We start from the raw sequence: 27,181 nt of genomic DNA on the forward strand, positions 1-27,181 counted from the left end.
TGTTACCCTGGGCAAGTCATTTAATCCTGTTTGCCTCAGTTTCCTTTTCTGTAAAATGAGATTTGCCAAGAAAAACCCCAGATCGGGTCACAAAGAATTGTATACAACTGAAAAATGATTGAATGACAACAGATGTATAATATTTGTATGCTAACATCATTGGTTATAAGAGAAGTGCCTTCAAAACAAGATACAAGTTTATTAATGTGAATTTTCGTTGTTTTCTTCATTGGGAAGCATTGAAATAAATGCTCAGGGAAGGAGGTCCTGAAAAAGTGGTGGGATATATATGTGTGTTCGTATCTTTATACACATATATATGGAGATTCACATACTTAAAAATACACAATGGAAATTCATATAAACATTCTCTAAAAACATTCTAGCATAAACTATTTTTTCCTCTCCATCTAATTGTTAGTTGTGAGAAAAATGAAATAAATTCACTTTAAAATTTGTTTTAACTCTTACTTTCTGTTTTAGCAACAACTTTAAGACATAAAGGCAAGGACTAGGCAAATAGGATTAAGTGACTTGTCCAGGGTCATCCATCTAGGAAGAGTCTGAGGTCCAATCTAAACCCAGGTCCTCTGGCTCTAGGCCTGATTCTTTGTCTACTGTGCTATCTAGCTGCCCCTAGATTTACTGAAATTTGAAATTCTAGGTTAAAGACATGTAAAGTTAAAAAAAAAAAGATTGACTAGAAAAATTGAAATATTATATCAATCAGTCAATAAGCCTTCTCTAAATGCTTACTATGTGCCAGGCACTATGCTAGGCACTGGGGTACCAAGACAAAAATGAAACTATTTCTGCTCTTAAGAAACTTCCATTCTCTTGGGGCCTAGCCTTTATTAGCTCTCCTGCCTCAGAACTGATAGTATAGATGCTAAGACAGAAGGTGAGGGTATATATAAAAAAGGGGAAATACATTCTCTTGTGGAAGCCCGCCCCCCCCCCCAAATATTGACAATACATGCAAAATCAGTATAGGGGAATTTGGGTTCAGAGGCCATAAGGGTACTGGCCATATCAGAAAAAAGATTTAGGTAGAAAAAACAAAAGTAAAACTGAATTGTATTTCATTTTTTCTTTATTAATGTCTTATTTTCCCCCACATATGTAAAAACAATTTTTGCTTTTCTAATATTTGTTTTCTAACATTTTGAGTTCCCCATTCTCTCCCTCCCTTCCCTTTCCCCTCTCTAAGTTGGCAAGCAATTTGCTATTCATTATCCTTTTGACATCATATAAAGTATATTTCCATATTTTTCACAATGAAGAATAATTGAAATTTTAGTTGGACACTATTGACTTGTCTGTGCTGTTTATCCTAAATGATAATCCTGTGTAATGGAAAATGTGCCAGGAAAGTTGTGAATTGAAATTCTCTTCTTGACATAGGCAGGTGCCTTTGGTCAAGTCTCTGAACCTCAGCCCTTTCATTTAAAAAAAATGGAGATAATAATCCCCAAAGTAACTCCCTCATGGGGCTGGTGTGAAGATCAAATGGGATAATGTATATCATGTGTTACATAGATGCCATTTGTAATTATTATCTGGATTTTTTATTTTGCTCTACATGGATGGGTATTCTTAAGAAGTCTTTCCTTTGGTCTTCTTGTTATTAATTATGAACTTGTTTGCGTAGGTGATGCTGTGATCATCTTTCCTCCCCCACCTCCACCTTATTTTTCTGACGCTTCAACATCTGCAGTGGCAACACATAGCTCTGCATCTAATAATTTGCCTCCGAGCGAGAACCCACCATCATATTACAGTATTTTTAATTATGGGTAAGACTTTCCATTTTAATTTTTAGGAACGAAATGTTTAACTTATAATTTAAAAACCTGTAGGATAATGTGAAGTTATTAAATTAACTTTGCTATGTTTTAATTCTCTTTTTAAAAATCCTTCCCTTCCCTCTTAGAGGAATACTGTGTATTGGTCCTAAGGCAGAAGAGTGGCAAAGGTTGGGCAATGGGGGTTAAGTGACTTGTCCAGGGTCACATAGCCAGGAAGTATCCAAGGCTAGATCTAAACCATCTCAAGGTCTGACGCTCAGTCTACCGTGCCACCCAGCTGCCCTCTATGTTTTTATTCTTACCAATATTGTTGGGTGTCCCAAAAGTCTTGGGGCAGTTTTAAGGCATTAAGACTTAAAGAGCTAGAGCCAATGGTGTCAAACTCAAATAAAAAATGAATCCCTGTGGACTGCTTATTGACTAAGAAAATTAACATGATCTATGTGTCATTATATTTGTATTTATTTTGTTAAATATTTCCCCATTACATTAAAAAAACAAAACTCTACTTTCTGACTTAGAATCAATACTGTGTATTGATTCCAAGGCAAAAGAGTGGTCAGGGCTAGGCAATGGGGGTTAAGTGACTTGCCTGGAGTCACACAGCTAGGAAGCATCTGAGGTCAGATTTGAACCCAGGGCCTCCTATCTCTGGGCCTGGCTCTCAATCCACAGAGCCATCCAGTTGCCCCCTCCCCATTACATTTTAATCTGGTTTAGGCCCATAGCAGCAGTAGGATATAGCAGTGATGGTGAACCTTTTAGAGGGGCAGGTAATGTCCTCAGGCACCCTTGGAGAGGGGGAAGGGAGCAGCATGCCCCTCATCCCTCTGACTTTCTAGTAACGAACTCTGGCAAACTCTGTGTTGGGGCAACAGCACGTGTACCCACAGAGAGGGCTCTGAGTGCCCCCCTCTAGCACGTGCGCCATAGGTTCACCACCACAGGGATATAATATAACTAAAGATGTCAGACATGTGACTGAAGCCCTCAGCCAGATTAAAATATAATTGGGAAATATGTCTACATGTATGTGTACATAGAGTTTATATCTGTATGATATATGGTTGATATATGATAAATATGATGTATTATTAAATATGATAAATATTACATGAAAATATATATGTATACATAAGCTACCTGGCATGTATGCTGTCTATAAATATTTCACACACATATTAAACTTTAAAAGCATAAAACTGATTTAAGATTTTGGGGATAACCTGTATAAAAATTTGGGAACAGAATTGACTGACTTTCTGCTCATGCTATATTTTGAATTTAGAAAGATTTGTCATGCTACTTTTCACCTTCTAAAACAAATGCATTCCTCTTATTTGTGCAATATTGTTTTTACCTGGGAAGTCAGTGATTTATAAATGGATACTAGTTCAGTCCTCATTCCTGTGATTCAGGTACAACCCAGAGAGACTTGTGTCACTCAAATGTGGCCACACAACAAATGGAAGAATAGCAAAGTTAGGACTAGAAACCATACATCCCGCCTAGACTGTGGTCACTGTACTAACCCAATTTCCTGATTGCATTAGGCTTCAGGAAGCAAAGGAGATGGGAAGAGAGTTCAGCCTGAGTCACTGCTCTAGCAGCCAGCCCCTGGGGCCCCTGCCTGACAAAGAAGGGTGGCTACATGTATTCAGAGCCTTGGCTCACCTGCTCAGGGAGCCATACAGGCTTATGCAGGTCTTCAATAGGAAAACAATCTGTTGATAAAAAAAAAACAACTTTCTTTGTAGCTCTAAAAGCTGCTTATTTGTGGTGAGACTTGTGTTTGCCAGATGAAAAAAGGAAGTGGGAAACTGGCCCTTTTCAGAATGCAGTCTATTTGGTGATGTTCTTATGCCTCATCTTTGGGTCTTGATTTCACTTTGTGGTAGTTTTCCATTAGGTTATTTTTTAGGGGAAATGTGGTTGCACAGAGCATTGAAAGATGAGTATTAATTATATTTGGCTGGACATTTGCATTTGTAAACAGGAATACCCCAAGTTACATCACTATTGAACTGGTACTTTTTCCTTTTGTTTGCTATCTAAGAGTCCATCATTATAAGCTTGAATAATATTAGCTTTTTTAAAAAGCCCTTACTTTTCCTAGTGCAAACATCAACAACATAGAAACAGGTTCTGATCAAGGGCACAAGTAATACCCAATGAAATTTTGCAACGGCTACGGGAAGGATGGAGGGAGGGGAGGGAGGGAAAAAATATGATTCTGGTAACCAAGGAATAATGTTCTAACTTGACTAAATAAATTTTAAAAAGTCCTTACTTTGTGTCTTAGAATCAATCTTAAGTGTTGGTTCCAAGGCAGACTAGAGCTAAGGGCTAAGCAGTTGAGAGTGAGTGACTTGCCCACGGTCACATGCTGGGAATTATCTGAGGCCAAGTATTAGCTATTTTAAAAAATCTATAGAGATATCATCTGATGAGACTTTTAGCTCTCTTTTAGCTCTCTTTGAATTCTTTTTGTTTCTTTTCATTGCTTCTCAGTCTTAACTGACACATTATAGAAGTCACTTTTCCAAGAATAACATGAAGTTAAAACAAATTGTTTTCCAATTGCTTTAAGAGGCTAATTAAGAAGGTATTTACTGCCTGCTCTCCTGTGGATGATCTCACTTCTTTGGTTCTTTTCCAGCCTTTTAGCTGCCATTCCTTTTAGACACCACCCAAGGTCACCTACAATCTATTTGAGCCACTCCTATTGGAGATCTCTACTCCTATTGGAGTTTTTATGGCTTTATGCTTCTAGGTCTACCAGCTGATGACTCTTTCTTCCCAAATCTCCCATCATTATTTTGCTTTCTCAAAACCTTCTTAGATCACAGAATCATAGGATTTAGAGCCAAAAGGTGTAATAGATAATATTTCAAGGGTATATTTTGATGGATACTAGATAACTAATAGATCAGGTAGTTATCTTCTTTTTGCCTAACCTCTTCCCTTTATACCTCCCTTCCTCCCCTCTTCCAATCTTCCTTCCTCCCCTCTTCTTCCCTTCAGTTTCCCCTTCCCCTTTCTTCTTCAGCCTCCTTCTAAGTCACTCAGAGTGAGCTATGATGTTTCAGAAGAAATACTCTTTTCTCTTTTTTATCTCAAGTAAGGGTTTATTGGGGAAAATAGAAAAGATGGAGGATAAGGTAAGAGGGGTGGAGTTCCCTATTATCTATAATGAGTGTTAGGTTGGAGGATATTGAGAGAAATGGCAATTCAGTCACTAGCATGAAACAGAGCCAGTCCGTGAGAGATATATGAGGACTATTGTCCTTCTTCTTCTGCCTTCAAATCAGCCAGGCTACCTCCAACTTGATTATCCCAAGTTCCAGAGATAAACCCAGCTTCTTCCTTCAAATCAGCCAGAAATCCCAAAGACTCCAACAAAGTCCACAAAAACAGTTACTGTTGGCTTGGCTCCAAACTGCTTTTCCCAGTAACATTCCAAATGGAATTTTCCCGACAGCTGATCCATCTCCAGCTTCTGTCCTTTGCATACATGCCTCTTCCACAAAGGGAAGTGAGTGTCAATTAGAGATCATCTAGTCTGATGCCTTCTTTTCATCAATATAATCTCAAGTCAAATGACTTGCCCATGGTCTTATGGATAGAAAGCCTCAAAGTCAGGATTCAAGCCCTATGCCCTTGATGACAAATCCAGTATTGTTTCCATTATACTCTACTTGGACTGAGAAACAGTATAGCATAATGGTTAAAATGATGGCTTTGACCATTCTCCAATTGATAAATGAACAAGGGACATGAATAGACAGTTTTCAGGTAAAGAAATCAAAACTAGCAACAAATACATGAAAAAGTGTTCTAGATCTCTCATAATTATAGAAATGCACATCAAAATAACTCTGAGGTATCATCTCACACCTAGCAGATTGGCTAACATGATAGCAAAGGAAAGTGATAAATGTTGGAGGGGATGTGGCAAAGTTGGGACACTAAGACACTGCTGGTGGAGTTGTGAATTGATCCAACCATTCTGGAAGGCAATTTGGAACTATTCCCAAAGGACATTAAAAGAATGCCTGCCCTTTGATCCAGCCATAGCATGGTTGGGTTTGTACCCCAAAGAGATATAGGGGAAAATTCAAAAATATTTATAGGCATGCTCTTTGTGGTGGCAAAAAAATTGGAAAATGAGGTGTCCATTGATTGGGGAATGACTGAACAAATTGTGGTATCTGATGGTGATGGAATACTATTGTTCTAAAAGGAATGATGAACTGGAGAAATCCATGTGAATTGGAAAGACCTCCAGGAATTGATGCAGAGTGAAAAAAGCAGAACCAGGAGAACATTGTACACAGAGATGGATACATTATGGCACAATCAAATGTAATGGACTTCTTTATCAGCAGCAATGCAATGACTCAGGATAATCCAGAGGAACTTATGAGAAAGGATACTATCCACATCCAGAGAAAGAGCTGTGGGAGTAGAAACACAGAAGAAAAACATATGATCAATCACAGGGTTTGATGGGGATATGATTGGGATTGTGATGTTAAAAGATCACTCTACTGCAAATCTGAATAACATGGAAAGGTTTTGAACAATGATACATGTATAACCCAGTAGAATTGCTTGTCAGCTTAGGGAACAGGGATAGAATACGGGAAGGAGAGCACATGAAACATATGACCATGGAAAAATATTCTAAATAAATAAATTTTTAAAAAAGATAGCTTTGACATTAGGAAGATCTGGTTTTTAGTCTATTTTATGACTCATATTGACTGTATAATCTTGCAGTCATTCATTTAATTTTTCAGTACTCTAGAGAAAGGTGTCAGACATACAGCCTCAGGTCACAAATGTCTTACAAGACTCCATCTCTAATACTACAAATAGAAGAGAAGGTACATATGTGCATTGCAAATGAGATCTTTCCCACTTGGGAATTCCTTATATATGAAATCACAGACCTATTAGCTTTATTCTTGGATTGATCAGTGAAATGCTGAAGATTTGTCTTAGCCAATCATGATATGAAAAACCTTGAACTTCTTTCTGCAAACAATTTAATTTTACAAATGTTTATTTTAAAAATTACGGAAAAAACCCCAAACCTTACTTTCTGTCTTAGAATCAATACTAAGTACTAGTTCCAAGGCAGAAGAATGGTAAGGGCTAGGTAATTGGGATTAAATGTCTTGCCTGGGGTCACACAGCTAGTAAATGCTTGAAGTCTGATTTGAACCCAATACCTCCTGTCTCCAGGCCTGACTCCCTATCCACTGAGTCACCTAGTTGCCCCATAAATATTTATTAACTAATCAGTATTTGGTCTTGGTTTTGATAGCCAAGTCAGCAGTCTCTCAGAGGGTGAGGTGTGACGGTCCAGTTGAATAATGGAGAGAGAGAGACAATGCATGCTCAATCCCATGTGCATAAGCATCACACAGTGTTCTGCATGACATGAAGGTTGGTTTATTTTATAAGTTCAGTGAGTACATGCTTTTCTGGCACACAATCAATTTTTTACATACATGTTTCCATAGAACTTAACAACAGATGCAAAGCCTAAAGAGATAGTCAACAAAACATTGTTGCTACAACAGAGATGGAGATAAATGACATTAGTAGGGTGATTTGGAGGTTAGTCCCTCTTGACCTAAGTAGAATCATTGTTATTTTTGGTCAGCTTTCACAATCAATCACAATTACTTAGGAGATAGGTAACAAAACATTTCATAACTAAGTACAGGGTTAAAGGGTAATTTAAAGCAGTCCAGAATTGGGATTTTCCTCAGTTTACAAGTTCTGTTTTTCTTGTGTTACTTTGAAGCACTTGGCAATGTTGCCTGGTTTCTGTCTGTAGTGGAGTGTGTCTTGAAGGTGATTGATATTCTTGGCTTGCCTGGCTTGTAATGGGAGTGAATGTAACTCTATGGAGCTGGAAAGGAGGGGGGTAATGGGTAATGATCTTTAGGTTTTAGTTCTGTGAATATGCTCTTTTAGGGTAATAATCTAGGGGATTAAAATGGGGTATATGTTTATTCTATGTCTTTGCTCTTATATCATTTCTTTTGTATTGGAGAGAGAATAATAATCATCCATTAGTGAGGGAAGTTAAAGAAAGAGAAGTCACAGAGGGGGATCAGTGGGAGCCTCATTTTCTGGGGGCTTTCCCATACTGTGACTTTGTCAGCCAGTAGGGGTTTGATGGCTCCCACCATCTTGGGAATACAAATGTGGGAAAAAATGCTATAGTTCTGCCCTATTATATTTGCCTGCTGACTTGTTAATACCCTTCTTAAGGGAGAAGAAATGAGGAACAAGTTCAGCTGGTATAATTCTGAAAGCGATTCTATGCTGGAATTCTATGCAGGGTTTTATTTTTCCCATCTGCAGATAAATATAATTTTTAACATTCATTTTAAAAAAAGTTTTGAGTTCCAAATTCTCTCCCTTCTTCCCATCCTTCTCCTCTCCCTGAGATGGTAAGCAATCTGATACAGATTCTATATATCTTGGTCAAAGTTTTTGATCATTGTTCATTCCTCCAATTCAAATGAACACTGGGTCTGAACTCACAATAAAAATACCTAGAGCATGGTTACCATGGACCCACTCTATTTGCATTCCTCTGACCTCAGGAGCTACCTGATCTTATCACTTCAGACTGACATAAATGCCAAAGGACCACCAATGATGTAATAAGGGGAAGTGGTCCAAGACCAAACAGAAAGGAAAGCAGTGTTCCTATTAGCCTCACTTGGTCTCTGCCTGGTGCACATTTCATTCATTATTTCCTTAATGCTAACACTTCTTACCACCCTTTCTGTGGGTGCTGGTTTATTGTTTAGTCCATGTGGGATATGTGTGTCTACATGCATCTCTGTAGATGGGGCTCACAGGAAGGCAAGAATAAATATTTCTAGCATCTTTCACCCCATCCCACTACCCTTTTCCAAAGGAGACTGATTCTTCTTAGGTTAGGGCCAGAAGATGCTATTTTGCTCTCTTCAGAGAGAGAGGGTACTGGACTAGAATTATATCTATCTGCTCCCTTAAATACTATTAGTCTAGAGGAAGCAATTTTTAGGTTCAAGCTAAGCTCCTGAACACTATCCCTTAAAAGGGAAGGAAGGAAGGCTTCAGTCTATATATATACAAGGCTTGACTCCCTTCCTGTCAGATGCCAGTTCAACAACAAATATGCATAGCAAGTAGAAAACAAGCCTATTTTCCCAAATAGATAGCAAACAGAAATCAAAGAAAATATGCATAGCAGAATATATCCCAGACAATGCATAGAATAAGTGAGTTCTCCTTTTGGGAGCAAAATATCTCAGTTCAACGAAGAAAGAAAGAGTCCCATCTCTCATCAAAAGGAAATTCCCTGAATTCTCTGGTGTAGTAAGCTGGGAATAGGGACACAATGGGGCTTGGTCTTAATCTTTCCATCATTTTTGTCTCCACTTGAGGACTCTAGGAGAGGTTGGAATGGCTTGTCTTCTCTTGAAACTGGAAGTCAAAAGCACCTGTATTTCTTCTTGCTAGCTCTCATTGATGGCTTACCCTTCATACAGGTGCAGGGCACTGAGTAATCAATCTCTACCAATGAGGACAGAGTCCCCTATAATTAACCCTTTGAGTGAAGGGTTACATTTATAATTTCTATAATCATCAATCATAAGTCAATCCTTTTCCTTCTCTCTGGTCCTCCTAAATAGTCCAACAAAAGTACCAATATAATTACATGAGCACAGCTCTAGAACTGGAAAGGAACTTTTCTTGTCTCAGCTGTTGCCTACTGTGTGAAGGAAGTCAAAGGGAAGCCTCAATGAGAATGCTTCTACCAAGTATATAAAACACCTAGCCCCCCCTAACACATTCATTCATAACATAACACCCTCAAGAAGCTTACAATCTAATAATGGATATGTAGACTACTAAACACAAATGTAAGGTACAATGCAAGGTAGATTATAAAAAGAGAAAAGAATAAGTTAAGAAGAAATGTTCTAAGAAAATGCATATGCAGAGGGAGAAAGTACTTTTAGCTGGGGATATCAGAGAAGCTTTACGGAGTAGATGGTACCTGAGCTGGACCTTGAAGGAAGAGAAAGAGTTCAAAAAGCTGAGCTAAGTGGGAAGGAGAGCATTCCTGGAATGAAGATTGAGAAACAGTTTTCAGGAATGCATAAAGTTGGGAGAGTGCAGGATGAGATCAGCTAGGAGTCTGCTTTGGCTAAGACTCAAAAAGCATTATGGGAAATAGAATGAAACCAAGCTGTAATGGTAGGATGAAGCCAGATTGTGAAGGACTTTAAATACCACATGACAGAGTTTGTGTTTTATCCTACAGGGAACCACTGAAATAGTTTTTTATTACTGTTTTTTTTTTTTCAAGCAAAGGAAGAATGCCCTGATCAGACTTATGTGAAGGATAAATTGGAGAGGGGGAAGATGAGAGGCAGGGAGGCCAATTAGAAAGCTACTTTAGTGGTCTGGACAAGAGTTGATAAAGGTCTGAACCAGAGTGATGGTCACAAGAGAAGAGAGAAAAGGACAGAGATGAGATAAAATCAGCAAGTCTTATCAACTGATTGGAAATGAAGCAAAGAAAAAGTAACCAGGTACTAAAAACTTTTGAGGTGGAAGAGCTGAAAGTTGAGAAGTTTTAATACAGTTTAATATTAACTAATTCAGTAAACTGGTAGATATAAGTAAACTATGTTCTTGACATTGTTCTAGCCACCAATGGAGATCTAAAAAAATTAAGAGATAATGTCACTGCCACCCAGGACCTTAGAAATTGAAATTAAGGGAAAAGATATAGAGAACAAGAAGCCATTATATGACCATATTAAGGAGAGTATGATTAAGTCTTAAGGACAATATGCACTACAACACCAGTATGGGGACCTTATATTTTTGAATCCATTTTCCCTCCACCATATCTCCTCCAGAGTTTGTCATTTTCTTTTTCTGTCATGATAGCCAATATTATATGAAGTTGTTTCAATCTGCATTTCTCTAATCAACAGTGATTTAGAGCATTTTTATATGACTATTGATAGCTTTGGTTTTTTTCTTCTGAAAACTGTCTATTCATATCCTTTGATCATTTGTCAACTGGGAAATAGCTTTTATTTTTTATGTTTGATTCAGTTCTCTATTTCAGAAATGAAGCCTTTAATCAGAGAAACTTGCTGTAAATCTCCCTCCCCCATACACATACTTTTCTGTTTTAATTTTGGCTGCATTGACTTTGTTTTTGTGAAAACTTTAATTTCATATAATTAAACTTACTCCTTTTTATTTCCTGTGATCCTTTTATTTGGTCATAAATGCTTCCTTAACCCATAGATCTGACAGATAAAATTTTTCATGTCCCCCTAATTTACTAATAATATTACCTTTTATGTCTTACCTTTTATATCTAGATAATGTATCTATTTTGATTTTATCTTGATATGCTATTTGAAATGTTGGTCTATACCTAGTTTCTGCCAAACTGATTTTTAGTTTTCCTGGAAATTTTTGTCAAATAATGAATTCTTTTCCCAAAAGCTTCAATCTTTGGGTTTATCAAATACTAGATGATTACGTTCCTAAACTATTCCTCTGATCTACCACTCCATTTCTTAGCCAGTACGAGATTGTTTTGATGTTTACTGCTTTGTAATATAATTTGAAATCTTGTACTGCTAGGCCATGTTCTTTCATATTTTTTTTCTCATTGATTCCCTTGATATTCCTGACCTTTTTTTTTCCAGAAGAATTTTGTTACTATTTTTTAGCTCTATAAAATAATTCTTTGGTAACTTTGTTAATATGAGACTGAATAAGTAGATTAATTTAGGTAGAATTATCATTTTATTATTATTATTTATTATTTTGACTTCACTTCTTATTTCTTCAGTTGTTTACATTGCTCTTTATTTGTATGAAAACTGTTTTGTAATTGTGTTTATATAGTTCCTAGATTTGTCCTGGAAGGTAGTCTCCCAAGTATTTTATATTGTCCATTTCAAATGGAAGGAATTTCTCTTTCCATCTCTTTCAGTTGAGTTTTGTCAATACTTCATAGAAGTGCTGAAATGGGTTTATTTATGTCCTGCATCTTTGCTAAAGTTGCTAATTATTTCAACTATTTTTTAGGTGATTCTCTAGGATTTTCTAAGTATACCACTGTATCATCTGTGGAGAATGATACTTTCCCCCTTTGTTGCATATTCTTACACTTTCAATTTCATTTTCTTGTCATTGCCATATTTAACATTTCAAGTACAATAATGAATAATGATGGTGATAATGGGAATTCTTGCTTCACCCTTGATCTTATTGGAAAGGCTCCTAGTTTATCCTCATTATAGATAATGTTTGCTCTTGTTTTGTTTTGTTTTTAATTTTATTTAATTATTAATTAATAAAAAATTTCAAGGCAGAATCAAGATGGTGGCAAAGAGACAGTGAAAGTTCAGACGTCTGAAAACCCTGCCTTACCAATTACAAACTAAATGTTCCTAGGGGACTGAAAATCAAACCTAACAACAAGACAGAGCCAAGGAACACTCCTGCTGGACTCAATTCAAAAGGTATGCCCCCCAAAAGCCAGAATTTGAGAACACTTGGGTTTAAGGGGAAGGGAGAAGGAAGGTGCCTGGATACCCCCCGCCCCCCAGAGTGCTAAGCCTCCAGTGGCAGCTGGAAACTCTGGGCAGGCAAAGGCACTGGTCTGGAGGGAGTACCTTGTGAGAAAAGCTGTGCCAGGCTCAGAGCATCGAACACAGGTGGTGGGGAAGGAGTTAAAGAAGGAGCACAGAGCAGGTAGTCTAGTTGCAGCAGCAGAGAACCTCCACATTGCTCCCCCCTTCCAGGAAGTTTTGGCCTCAGGGCACATCCAGCCCAACCCAGCTGGATGTAATGCCAGCAAAAGTCCTCAGAGGGCAGGGAAGCTCAAGTTCCAACACCTCTCCCCCATAGACTGCTGGACTTTAATCCAATCAAAGCCTCCAGAGGGCAGGGAATCAAAAACTCCAATACCCATCCCACACAGACTGCTCTGAGAGACTTGCTGACAAAACTCCAAGAGGGAAGACTGACAGAAAAACCCAAAACCAAAAAAAAAAAAAGAGGAGCAAGAGCACAGACAACTACAGGGAGTAGAGAAGGGGTAAATATGAGCAAACAACAGAAAAAGAAAAAATAAATTACAATCAACAGCTTCTATATAGGCAATGAACAAAGAGCAAATGGAACAGAGGAGGAGGGAACACCAAGCAATAAAACAGAAAACCCAATGAATTGGACACAGGCTTTGGAAGAACTCAAAATACAATTCAAAACACAATTAATAGAGGCTGAAGATAACTGGGAAAAGCACTTAAAAACTAAGCTAAGTCATCTGGAAACAGAGGCACTTGAACTAAACAGGAAAATAGTGTCTTGAAAGCCAAAATCAACCAGCTTGAAAATGAGGCAAAGGAGATGAAAGATGAGGCAAAGAAGATGAAAGATGAGGCAAAGAGGATGAAAGATGATCTCCAAAGAAAATCAGAGCAGAAGGAGAAGGATAACCAAAAAGCCAGGGATGAAATCCAGTCTTTAAGAACCAGAATACAACAACTAGAATCAAGTGACTTCACAAGGCAGCAGAACACTATAAAACAAAATCAAAAGAATGAAAAAATTAAGGAAAATATGAATCATCTCATTCACAAAACAGAAGATTTAGAAAATCCTTCCAGGAGAGACAACTTAAGAATCATTGTTCTACCAGAAGACCATGACAAAAGGAAAATCCTGGATATCATACTATAGGAAATTACCCAAGAAAACTGTCCTGATATTCTAGAACAAGAGGGAAAAGTAGAGATCGAAAGAATCCACAGATCACCTCCTGTACTTAATCCCCAACTGACAACACCCAGGAATCTTATAGACAAATCCAAGAACTATCAGACCAAGGAAAAATATTATAAGCTGCTAAGAAGAAGTCATTCAGATACAATGGAGCCACAGTGAGGATAATACAGGATCTGGCTGCAGCTACACTGAAGGAATGAAAAGCATGGAATATGATATTCTGGAAAGCAAGGGAACTAGGCCTACAACCAAGAATCAACTACCCAGTAAAACTGATTATATTCTTACAGGGGAAAGTATGGTTATTTAACAAAATAGAAGAATTCCAAGCATTTGTAAAGAAAAGACCAGACCTGGACAGAAAATTTGATACCCAAGCACAGAATTCAAGAGAATCATCAAAAGGTAATTAAAAAAGAGGGGAAAAAGAAAAACAAAACAAAACAACAAAAACAAAAAAAACCCTTTTTTAAGAGACCCAATAAGTTAAAATGATATGTATCCCTATTAGAAAAGAGTACATTGATAACTCTTAAAAATTGTTATCACCTGGGCAGCTAGAAGAATTACACTTAGAGGGAACAGTGACAAACTGTATAGGATGAAATGACAAGACATAAATATGCATATAGATATATGTATGCATAAATACATATACATGTGTATATATACATATGTACATACAACTAGAGCTAAAAAAAGGTTAATATTAAAAGAAATGGGAGAAGAAATAAAAGGGGGTAAATTTATACGTCACAAAGAAGCTCATGGCTAGAGGGGGGAGAACCTCAACATACTCAAAGGGTAAAGACGTTGGAGATAGGAAATACTCAACTGTTACGTGCATTGAAACTCACCCAAAGAGGGAAGAACAATCCAATCCATTGGTGCAGAGAATAAATTTTCACCCTACAGGGAAGTAGAAGGGTAACAAATGGACTGGTGGGGAGGGAAGCAGAACAAGGGAGGGAGAGTATGGGGGTAGTTTAAAAGGACTATAAAGAAAATAAGGGGGGAATAAGAAGGGAGGAGGTAGAAAGGGAAGTAAAAATGGGAATTGGGGAACTGATTAAAAAACAAAACATTGGTGTAGAAGGAAATTGTGAAAGAAGAAAAGGCAGAACTAGGAATAGAAATCAAAATTCTGGGAAATACACAACTGGTAATCATAACTCTGAATGTGAATGGAATGAACTCACCCATAAAATGCAAGCAAATAGCAGAGTGGATTAGAAAACAAAACCCTACTATGTGTTATCTACAAGAAACACACATGAGGAAGTTAGACACGCATAGGTAAAAGTCAGAGGATGGAGCAAAATCTGTTGGGCATCAACTGATAAAAAGAAGGCAGGAGTCACAATCATGATTTCTGACAAAGCCAAAGTAAAAATAGATCTGATTAAAAGGGATAGGGAAGATAATTACATCCTGATAAAAGGCAGTATAGACAATGAGTAAATGTCAGTACTCAACATGTATGCACCAAATGGCATAGCACCCAAATTTCTAAAGGAGAAACTACTGGAGCTCAAGGATGAAATAGATAGAAAAACTATACTATTGGGAGACCTGAACCTTCCTGTATCTGAACTTGACAAATTAAACCAAAAAATAAATAAGAAAGAGGTAAGAGAAGTGAATGAAATCTTCGAAAATTTATAGTTAGTAGAAATGTGGAGGAAAATAAATAGGGAAAAAAGGACTGCACCTTCTTTTCAGCAGCACATGGTACATTCACAAAAATTGACAATGTACTAGGTCATAGAAATATTGCAAACAAGTACAAAAGAGCAGAAATAATAAATGCAACCTCAGATCACAATGCAATTAAAATAATAATTATTAAGGGTACATGGAGAAGCAAATAAAAAATTAATTGGAAATTAAACAATACAATTCTCCAAAATCGATTAGTTAAAGAGCAAATCATAGAAACAATTAATAATTTCATTGAAGAAAATGACAATGAGACATCCTTTGAAAATCTATGGGATGCAGCCAAAGCAGTACTCAGGGGGAAGTTTATATCCTTGAGTTCATATATATATATATATTCTTTTTTTTAAACCCTTACCTTCCATCTTGGAGTCAATACTGTGTATTGGCTCCAAGGCAGAAGAGTGGTAAGGGTAGGCAATGGGGGTCAAGTGACTTGCCCAGGGTCACACAGCTGGGAAGTGTCTGAGGCCAGATTTGAACCTAGGACCTCCCGTCTCTAGGGCTAGCTCTCAATTCACTGAGCTACCCAGCTGCCCCCCCTTGAGTTCATATATTAACAAACTAGAGAGGATAGAGGTCAATAAATAAGGCATGCAAATTAAAAAACTAGAAAATGAACAAATTAAAAATCCTAAAATGAAGACTAAGTTAGAGATCCTAAAAATCAAAGGAAAAATTAATAAAATTGAAAGTCAAAGAACTATTGATTTAATGAGTAAGACTAGAAAGTGGTACTTTGAAAAAACAAATAAAATAGACAAGTACTGGTCAATCTAATGAAAAAGAGGAAAGAAGAAAACCAAATTAACAGTATCCAAGATGAAAAGGGAGACCTCACTTCTAATAAAGAGGAAATAAAGGCAATCATTAAAAACTATTATGCCCAATTATATGGCAACAAATATGGCAATCTAGGCAATATGAATGAATATTTACAATTATATATATATATATATATACATACATACATTTATATACATACATTTATGTATGTATATACATATATGTATATATATATACATACAATTAAAAATTGCCGAGACTAACAGAGGAAGAAATAGATTACCTAAACAACCCCATATCAGAAAAAGAAATTGAGCAAGCCATCAAAGAACTCCCTAAAAAAAAAATTCCCAGGGCCTGATGGATTCACAAATGAATTCTATCAAACATTCAAAGAACAACTAATCTCAATATTATACAGACTATTTGACAGAATAAGCAAAGGAGTTCTACCAAATTCCTTTTACAATACAAATATGGTACTGCTTCCAAAGCCAGGCAGGTCAAAAACAGAGAAAGAAAACTAAAGACCAATCTCCTAAATGAATGTAGATGCAAAAATCTTAAATAGGATACTAGCAAAAAGACAACATCAAGTGATCATGAGGATTATTTACAATGGCCAGGTAGGATTCATACTAGGAATGCAAGGATGGTTCAATATTAGGAAAACCATCCACATAATTGGCCATACTAACAAGCAAACCGACAAAAATCACATGATTATCTCAATAGATGCAGAAAAAGCCTTTGACAAAATACAACAACCATTCCTATTGAAAACACTACAAAGTATAGGAATAGAAGGGTCTTTCCTAAAAATAATAAACAGTATATATCTAAAACCATCAGTAAACATCATCTTCAATGGGGACAAAATAGAAGCCTTTGCAATAAGACCAGGAGGGAAACAAGGATGCCCATTATCACCTCTATTATTTAACATTGTACTAGAAACACTAGCTATAACAATTAGAGAAGAAAAAGAAATTAAAATAGGCAATGAGGAGACCAAGCTATCACTCTTTGCAGATGATATGATGGTCTACTTAAAGAATCCTAGAGAATCAACCAAAAAGCTAGTGGAAATAATCAACAACTTTAGCAAAGTTGCAGGATACAAAATAAACCCACATAAGTCATCAGGATTTCTATATATATATCTCCAACACATCTCAGCAGCAAGAATTAGAAAGAGAAATTTCATTTAAAATCACCCTAGACAATATAAAATACTTAGGAATCTATCTGTCAAGACAAATACAGGAACTATATGAACACAACTACAAAACACTTTCCACACAATTATAACTAGATCTAAACAATTGGAAAAACATTGATTGCTCATAGGTAGGACGAGCTAACATAATAAAAAAAATGACCACCCTACCTGAACTTATCTAGTTATTTAGTGTCATACCCATTAAATTTCCAAAAAACTTACTGAATATGAAAAAACCACAACAAAGTTCATTTGGAAGAACACTAGATCAAGGATATCCAGGGAAATCATGAAAAAAAATGTGAAGGAAGGACTTGCAGTCCCAGATCTCAAACTATACTATAAAGCAGTGGTCATCAAAACAATTTGGTACTGGCTAAGAGACAGAGAGGAGGATCAGTGGAACAGACTTGGGGTAAGTGACCTCAGCAAGACAGTCTATGATAAGCCCAAAGATCCCAGTTTTTGGGACCAAATTCCACTATTTGATAAAAAAAAAAACTGCTGAGAAAATTGGAAGACAGTATGGGAGAGATTAGGTTTGGATCAATAGCTCACACCCTACACCAAGATAAACTCAGAATGGGTGAATGACCTGAATATAAAGAAGGAAACTATAAGCAAATTAGATGAACACAGAATAGTATACATGTCAGATCTTTGGGAAAGGAAAGACTTTAAAACCAACCAAGAGCTAGGAAAAAAATCACAAAATGTAAAATCAATAATTTTGATTACATCAAATTAAAAAGATTTTGTACAAACAAAACCAATCCAACCAAAATAAGAAGAGAAGCAACCAATTGGGAAACAATCTTCATAACAAAAACCTCTGACAAAGGTCTAATTACTCAAATTTATAAAAGAGCTAAACCAATTGTACAAAAAAACCAAACCATTCTCCAATTGATAAATGGTCAAGGGACATGAACAGGCAGTTCTTAGCCAAAGAAATCAAAACTATTAATAAGCACATGAAAAAGTGTTCTACATCTCTTATAATCAGAGATGCAAATCAAAACAACTCTGAGGTATCACCTCACACCTAGCAGATTGGCTAACATGACAGCAAAGGAAAGTAATGAATGCTGGAGGGGATGTGGCAAAGTAGGGACACTAATTCATTGCTGGTGGAGTTGTGAACTGATCCAACCATTCTGGAGGGCAATTTGGAACTATGTCCAAAGGGCGACAAAAGACTGTTTGCCCTTTGATCCAGCCATAGCACTGCTGGGTTTGTACCCCAAAGAAATAATAAGGAAAAAGACTTGTACAAGAATATTCATAGCTGCGCTCTTTGTGGTGGCAAACAATTGGAAAATGAGGGGATGCCCTTCAATTGGGGAATGGCTGAACAAATTGTGGTATATGTTGGTGATGGAATACTATTGTGCTAAAAGGAATAATAAAGTGGAGGAATTCCATGGAGACTGGAACAACCTCCAGGAATTGATGCAGAGCAAAAGGAGCAGAACCAGGAGAACATTATACACAGAAACTAATACACTGTGGTACAATCGAAGGTAATGGACTTCTCCATTAGTGGCAATGCAGTGATCCAGAACAACTTGGAGGAATATATGAGAAAAAACACTATACACATTCAGAGGAGAAACAATGGGAGTAGAAACACAGAAGAAAAAACAACTGCTTCAATACATGGGTTGAGGGGATATGGCTGGGGATGTCGACTCTAAATAAACATCCTAATGCAAACACCAACAACATGGAAATAGGTTTTGAGCAAAGATACAAGTAATAACCAATGAAATTGCATGTCAGCTGTGGGAAGGGTGGGAAGAGGGGAGGGAGGGAAATAATATGATTTTTGTAACCAAGGAATAATGTTCTAAATTGACTAAATTAACTTAAAAAAAAGAAAAAGAAAAAATTTCCAGTGTTACATGATTCATGTTCTTTTCCTCCCCTCCTCCCGCCTCCCTACCACCACCACCACCACCCCCCCCCCCAAAGCCAATTGCTCTTGGTTTTAGATAAATACTACTTATCATTATAATAAAAGCTCCAGGGGCAGCTACCTTGCTAAGTGGAGAGAAAGTGAAGCCTGAAGGTGAGAGGTCCTGGGTTCAAAATAGACCTCAGAATCTTCCTAGCTATGTGACTCTTCATAAGTAACTTAACTCCAATTGTCTAGACCTTACTGCTCTTCTGCCTTGGAACTGATTCTTAATATTGTTTTTAAGACAGAAAGTAAGAGGGTTTTTTTTTTTTAAGAAAGGCTCCATTTATGCCTATGTCTTCTAGTGTTTTTAATAGGAATGGGTCTTTTATTTTGTCAGAAGCTTTTTCTGTACCTATTGATATAGCCATATGGTTTTTGTTGTTTTGTTAATTTGGGGAGGTTACTTTTATTTTTTAATTAAATTAAAAAATTTCCTCAATTATATGTAAAGATAGTTTCCAACTCCTTCCCTCCCAACCCACAACCCCTTGAGATGGTGAGCAATCTCATATAGATTTTACATGTGCAATTATGTAAAACATTTTCCCATGTGAATCCTTTTGTGGAAGGAAATTTAAAAAATTAAGAAAGTGAAAAACATTTACTTTGGTCTGGATTCAGACTCAGTTCTTTTTTGTTTTTGTTACTGATAGTCAATTATGTAGGCAGTTTTCCTATATTGCTATAATCTCCTTCATATTTTACTTAAACTATTTGCAATATTCAATAGTGAAATTGGTCTATAGTTTTCTATTTCTATTTTTTCCCTTTTTAGTTTAGATATTAAAATCATATTTGTGTTAAAAAGGGAATTTGTAGGCTCCTTTACCTATTTTTTCAAGTAGCATATATAGTATTGGAATTAATTATTGTTTGTGTGTTTCATAGAATTCGTTTATAAATCCATCTAATCTGGGAACTCATTTATGGCTTGTTCAAATTCTTCTTCTAAAACAGTGTTAAGGGAGCAGCTAGGTGACTCAATGAATTGAGAGCCAGGCCTAGATATGGGAGGTCCTAGGCTCAAATTTGTCCTCAGATACTTCCTAGCTGTGTAACCCTGGGTAACCCCTACTGCCTAACCCTTACCACTCTTCTGCTTTGGAACCAATAAACAGTATTGATTCTAAGACAGAAAGTAAGGGTTTTAAAAATAAATATAATTTAAAAAATAAGTGGCAGGGTATAGTATACACACCCTATGCAAAAGCATAAAGACTTAGGACTTACTTTTGGAGAATTTTTTGGAGAAAAGTTGTTTAAATATCCTACTTTTTCTTCTATTAGTATGAGCAATTTAAATCATCCATTTGACTTAGATTATTAGTTTTGCTGGCATATAATTGACCAAAACAGCTCCTAATAATTGCTTTAATTTCATCTTCATAGGTGATGTCTCTATCTTTTTTTATTTTTGAGACTGGTAATTTAGTTTTCTTCCCTTTTAAAAAATGAAATTAACCAATGGTTTATTTTATTCTCTCTCCCCCCCCCCCCCACCCCATAAAACCAGCTTTTAATTTTACTAGTTCAATGATTTTATTTTACTTTCAATTTTATTACTCTATCCTTTGATTTTCAGGATTCCTATTTTGGTGTTTAATTAAGGATTTTATGTTTCCCCCTAGTTTTTTATTTTTATGCCCAATTCATTAATCTGTTTTTACTCTTTTTTATTGATGTAAGCATTTGGAGATATCAATCTCCCCCTAAATATTGCTTTTAGTGAATCCCACAAAATTTGGTGTGCTGTCTCATTGTTGTGACTATCTTTAATGAAATTATTGATTGTTTTTATGATTTGTTCTTTTGCTCTTTCATTCTTTAGGATTAGATTATTATGTTTCCCATTAATTTTTAACTTGTGCTTACAAGGCCTTTTATTATAAGAATGTGCTTTCCCCTTGCAATATGGTTCTAAAAATGCAAACTTAATATTTCTGGTTTTCTACATTTGTTTGTGAGGGTTTTTTTTTTATGCCCTAGTGTATGATCAATTTTTGTGATGGTGCCATATGCAGCTGAGAAAAAGTCATACTCCTTTCTATTACCATTCAGTTTTCTTCATAGGTCTATCATATCTAAAACTTCTAAAATTTTATTCATTTTCCTAACAGAAAAATAAGGGTTTTAATAAAGAGAGGATGTCTGTAAAGTTAAATGCTGCAGAGGAGTCCAACCTTTACTAATACAATTCCATTTCACATATCTTATTTGTACTTCAATTAAATCAGACCATTAATTATTCTCCAAAAATAAGTCCCAAGTATTTATGCTTTTCCATAGGGTCTGGTATACTATACCCTGCCAGTTATTTTTTTTTAACATTATTTTATTTGGTCACTTTCAAACATTATTCATTGGAAACAAAGATCATTTTCTTTTCCTCCCCCCCCCCCCTTCCATAGCCGACGCGTGATTCCACTGGGTATCACATGTGTCCTTGATTCGAACCCATTTCCATGTTGTTGGTATTTGCATTAGAGTGTTCATTTAGATTCTCTCCTCAGTCATGTCCCCTCAACCCTTGTAGTCAGGCAGTTGCTTTTCCTCAGTGTTTTTACTCCCACAGTTTGTCCTCTGCTTGTGGATAGTGTTTTTTTTCCCTAAATCTCTGCAGATTGTTCAGGGACACTGCATTGACACCAATGGAGAAGTCCATTACCTTTGATTGTACTACAGTGTATCAGTCTGTATACAATGTTCTCCTGGTTCTGCTCCTCTCACTCTGCATCACTTCCTAGAGGTTGTTCCAGTCTCCATGGAATTCCTCCAGTTTATTATTCCTTTTAGCACAATAGTATTCCATCACCAACATATACCACAATTTGTTCAGCCATTCCCCAATTGATGGGCATCCCCTCATTTTCCAATTGTTTGCCACCAAAAAGAGCGCAGCTATGAATATTCTTGTACAAGTCTTTTTCCTTATTATCTCTTTGGGGTACAAACCCAGTAGTGCTATGGCTGGATCAAAGGGCAGACAGTCTTTTATCGCCCTTTGGGCATAGTTCCAAATTACCCTCCAGAATGGTTGGATAAATTCACAACCCCACCAGCAATGCATTAATGTCCTGACTTTGCCACACCCCCTCCAGCATTCATTACTTTCCTTTGCTGTCATGTTAGCCAGTCTGCTAGGTGTGAGGTGATACCTCAGAGTTGTTTTGATTTGCATCTCTCTGATTATAAGAGATGTAGAACACTTTTTCATGTGCTTATTAGTAGTTTTGATTCCTTTATCTGAAAACTTCCTATTCATGTCCCTTGCTCATTTATCAATTGGAGAATGGCTTGATTTTTTGTAGAATTGATTTAGCTCTTTATAAATTTGAGTAATTAGACCTTTGTCAGAGGTTTTTATGAAGATTGTTTCCCAATTTGTTGCTTCCCTTCTGATTTTAGTTACATTGGTTTTGTTTGTACAAAAACTTTTTAATTTGATGTAGTCAAAATTATTTATTTTACATTTTGTGACTCTTTCTATGTCTTGCTTGGTTTTAAAGTCTTTCCCTTCCCAAAGGTCTGACATGTATATTAATCTGTGTTAGCCTAATTTTACCCTGCCAGTTATTGATGGAGTATTAAGAGTAATGAGTAAACAAAATGCTCTTATGCTCAAGGAGCTTTCACTTTAGTAAGAGGACGAATGAGATGTACACACATATATATTTGATAGTTCTTCGGGTGGGATCATGGATTTAGAGTTGATCGAGGTCTAACCTAGAGATCATCAAAACCAACCCCTTCATTTTATAATAAGGATACTGAAGTTCAGAGAGTTAGGTGAAAAGCTCAAGGTCACACATTTAGCAAGTAAGAAAGCTATGGTCTGAACTAAAGTCTTCTGACTCCAGACCTTCTATTCTCTCCACTACAGTAGAGTTAGAACTCATAGCTGAAGCTATAATACAACATCAGCTCATGTTTGGAATGACTAGAACTAGAAAAAGAGCATAGATAGATCTTTTCTTGATATCTGGAAAAACCCTCTCCTATAGCTTCACAGTGGAAATTCAAATTCTAACCATCGAATAAATCCCTGTTCAAATGTCATCTTTTCTAACACCTAGAGATGCACCTAGATGGTACAGTGGACAGAGCACTGGGCCTAGAGTCAAGAAGACCTAAATTCAACTCTAGACTCAAACATTTCTAGCTATAGGATTCTGGATGAGACAGGTAATCTCTGACTCAGTTTCCTGACTGAGGGGAAAATGGAGATTATAATAATACTTGCCTTCCAGGATTATTGTGAGGTTCACATGAGATATTTGCAAAATGCTTAGCACAATATCTGGCACAAAGGAGCTTAATAAATGCTTATTCCTCCTTTCTCCTTAGGGGGTCCTTCTTTTATTCCTTAATCAGAATCAACATCTCTTCCTTTGAATCTGCTTTCACTTTACTTTGATTTATATTTACAGTATTTGTTTATCCTTACCCCATCTACTAGATTATAAGCTCCCTAAGGGGAAAAAATAAATCTATTTTTTCTTCCCCTGCCCCAACTTCTTTCCCAGTAGCACCTAGCGAACTTCAGTAAATAGTAGGGATTCAATGAATTGGTGTTGAAATACAATGTTCATCCTAGTCAATCTTTGAAAGGGCAGATTCAGTAGAGTGGAGGGAGTGGATAACATTATAGGAAGGGAAAGAGTGAATATATTTTAGAAGTTTAGCAGTTTGAAGAAAAGAACAATAGGACAGTAATCAAAGGGCTAGTGGAAGTCAGGTGAAAGGTTTATTTTTGGGAGGGCTTTTGTTTTTTTGTTTTAAAGATAAATTGGCAACATGCCAATTGATAATACTGGATAGCATATGTTATTTTGCGTTATTCATATTTTTGAGTCCAGGTCATGCTTCCCCAGTTAGACTATAAACCAAAAGAAACACTCTTTTAATTTTGGAGGGGCATTCTGATGCAATGGATATAGTACTGGTCTTAGAGGATATAGATTCAAATCCTGGTTCCACTGCTTATTAGCAGTAATCACTTAATCTCTTTGGACCTTCATCCAGTTGGAAGGTGATTTGTAAGGTTAGACATTTAACAGTCAGTCAGTAAGCACTTAAACTCTTACTATGTGCTGAGGAGGGTAAGAGTGGAGTGAAGTCCATGCTGGCAACATGCCAGCAATGCAGTAGCAGACTTTGGGAGCAATTGAATCAGCAGCAGTGGCTTCCAGAGCTTTCAGAGCACATATGGTAAGGGAGATTGGACAACTAGTCAGAAGGAGAATACAGGGGTTCCTTTCCTAGAACTAGGTGAAGGACTCTATTGCATTAACCCTACTTGGATCCCCGTTGTAGTCCTGGGTCAAAGTCCCAGGGTGAAGAGGAAGATTAGCATATTAAAGCATTCAGCTACAGGAAAGTGGGAAACCTAGTCCCAGGCCCAAGGAAGAAAGAGTGCTTGTGGTCACAGACCAGAGGACAGGCCAGGAGAGTAATAAACATACCTCTCCTTCAATCATACCACTTTGGAAGAATAGAAAATTCAGAGACCTCCAGAACTAGTTCTGAAAGCAGCTGCACATAAAACCTGAAGCTTGGGATAGTGCCCCCTTCACTCTACAAACATAGCCCAACTTAATAGTTTTTTAAGTTAAACGTCAAGAAATAAGCTGGGGAAAATAAGTGAACAGCAACAACAAAAAGGAACCTGACCATAGAAAATTATTAGGATGATGGGGAAGGTCAAAATACAAAACCTAGAAGAAGACAACAAAATCAGAATTGCTCTCCAAAGTCTCAAAGAAAAATGTGGGTTGGACTCAGAACTCGAAAGAGTTCCTAGGAGGTCTCAAAAAGGATTTAAAAAATTAAATAAGAGGAAAGTTTGGGGAAAGAAATGAGAGTGATGCAAAAAAAAAATCATGAAAAGAGTCAGCAACTTGATTAAAGAGGCACAAAAAAATACTGAAGAAAATAACATATTAAAAAAAATAGCCAAGCTAAGTCAAATGGTAAAAGAAGCACAAAAATCCAAGTGAAGAATTCTTTAAAAAACAGAATTGACCAAATGGAAAAAGTTGTGCAAAAACTCACTGAAGAAAATAATTTTTTGAAAAGTAGAATCAAAAAACTATTAACTAAAAACTCCATGAGACATTAAGAAAAAATAAAACAAAGTCAAAAGAATGAGGAAAAAATAGGGGGAAAATGTGAAATCTCATTGGAAAAACAACTGACCTAGAATATAGATCTAGAGACATAATTTAAGAATTATACTACATGAAAGCTATGATCAAAAGAAGAGCCTAGATATCCTCTATTAAGAAGTAATGAAGAAAAACTGCCCTGATATTCTAGAACCAGGAGATAAAATGGAAATTTAAAGAACCTACTAATCATTTCCTGAAAAAGATCCCAAAATGATAACTCTCAGGAATATTATAGTCAAATTCCAAAGCTCACAGGTCAAAGAGAAAATATTGCAAGCAGCCAAAGAGAAACATTCAGAAATCATGGAGTCACAGACAAGATAACACAAGATTTACCAGCAGTTTCTATATTAAAGTATCAGAAGACTTGGAATATGATATCTAGAGGGCAAGGGAGCTAGGATTACAACCAAGAATCATTAAAACTGAGTATATAATCCTTCAGGTATAAAAACCAGAAATTTAATGGCATAGATGAATTTTAAGCATTAGTGGTGAAAAGACCAAAGCTGGACAGATAATTTGGCTTTTAAATAGTAGACTCAAAGAAATATAGAAACAAACAGGAAACAGAAATCAAGGGATTCAATAAGTTTTAACTGTTTATATTCTTATATGGGAGCATGACACTTGTAACTCTTAAGAATTTTATTATTATTAAAGCAATTAGAAGGAGTATACATAAAGAGCATATGATAGAATGATATCTAAAAATAAAATTAATGAATGAGAAATATGAATGCTCTAGAAGAAGGGTGAAGGAAAAAGTCAAACAGAGTATATAACCTTACATAAAAGAGGCATGAAAGAGCTTTAATAATGGAGGAGAAAATTGGGGAGGTTAGGGAGGAGTAGCACTTGAACCTTACTCTAATCAGAATCGACTCAGAATAACATGCTGACTCAGTTGGGTATAGAAATATATCTTACCCTATAGGAAAGAAGGAGGGGAAGGAGATAAAGAAAGGAGAATAGAGGCTGATAGAAAGGAGGGTGGTTTGGGGGAGGCAGTAGTCAAAATCAAAATGATTTTCAGGATAGAGAGAGCAAGATGAATAGCAAGAGAAAATACAATTAGTAATCATAACTGGAAAAAATTTTACAGCATATTTTTAGGATAAAGGCTTCATTTCTCAAATGTGAGAGAACTGAGTTAAATTTATAAGAAATCAAGCCATTCTCTAATATGTATCATACTATGACAGAAAATGAAAAAGAAAATTTTGGAGGAATGTGGAAAACTTGAAACACTAATGAACTATTGATAGAGTAATGAATTGATTCAATTTTTTAAGAGGGATTTGGAATGATGCCTCCAAGTCTATAAAACCATGAATAATCTTTGACCCAGCAATAACTGCACTAGTTTTGTATTCCATAGAGTTAAAAAAGGAAAAATAGCTATATATACAAAAATATATTTATAACAGCTTTTTTTTGAAGTGGCAAAGAATTGGAGATTTAAAGAATGCCCATCAATTGGGGTTATGTTTTAACAAGTTGTGGTATATGATTGTGATGGAATACTATTGTGCTATAAGAAATGATGAATAGAATACTTTCAGAAAAACCTGGACTTAACATGAACTGATACAGGATGAATTGAACAAAATCATGAGAGTATTGTACACAGAAACAACAATATTCTACAATGATCAATTGTAAA

General features: G+C 36.3%; 1 protein-coding gene across 1 annotated transcript in view; it reads left to right on the forward strand.

Moving 5' to 3' along the window:
* TMEM171 (transmembrane protein 171) overlaps positions 1-27,181 on the forward strand; it is a 49,207-nt gene that overhangs the window by 17,560 nt on the left and 4,466 nt on the right. Inside the window, exon 4 of the mRNA XM_007486515.3 lies at positions 1,652-1,796. Within this exon, the coding sequence (XP_007486577.2) occupies positions 1,652-1,796 (145 nt within the window). The remainder of the gene's footprint in view (positions 1-1,651; positions 1,797-27,181) is intronic.

Source organism: Monodelphis domestica, chromosome 3 (assembly GCF_027887165.1).
Source record: "Monodelphis domestica isolate mMonDom1 chromosome 3, mMonDom1.pri, whole genome shotgun sequence".
Taxonomy (NCBI): domain Eukaryota; kingdom Metazoa; phylum Chordata; class Mammalia; order Didelphimorphia; family Didelphidae; genus Monodelphis; species Monodelphis domestica.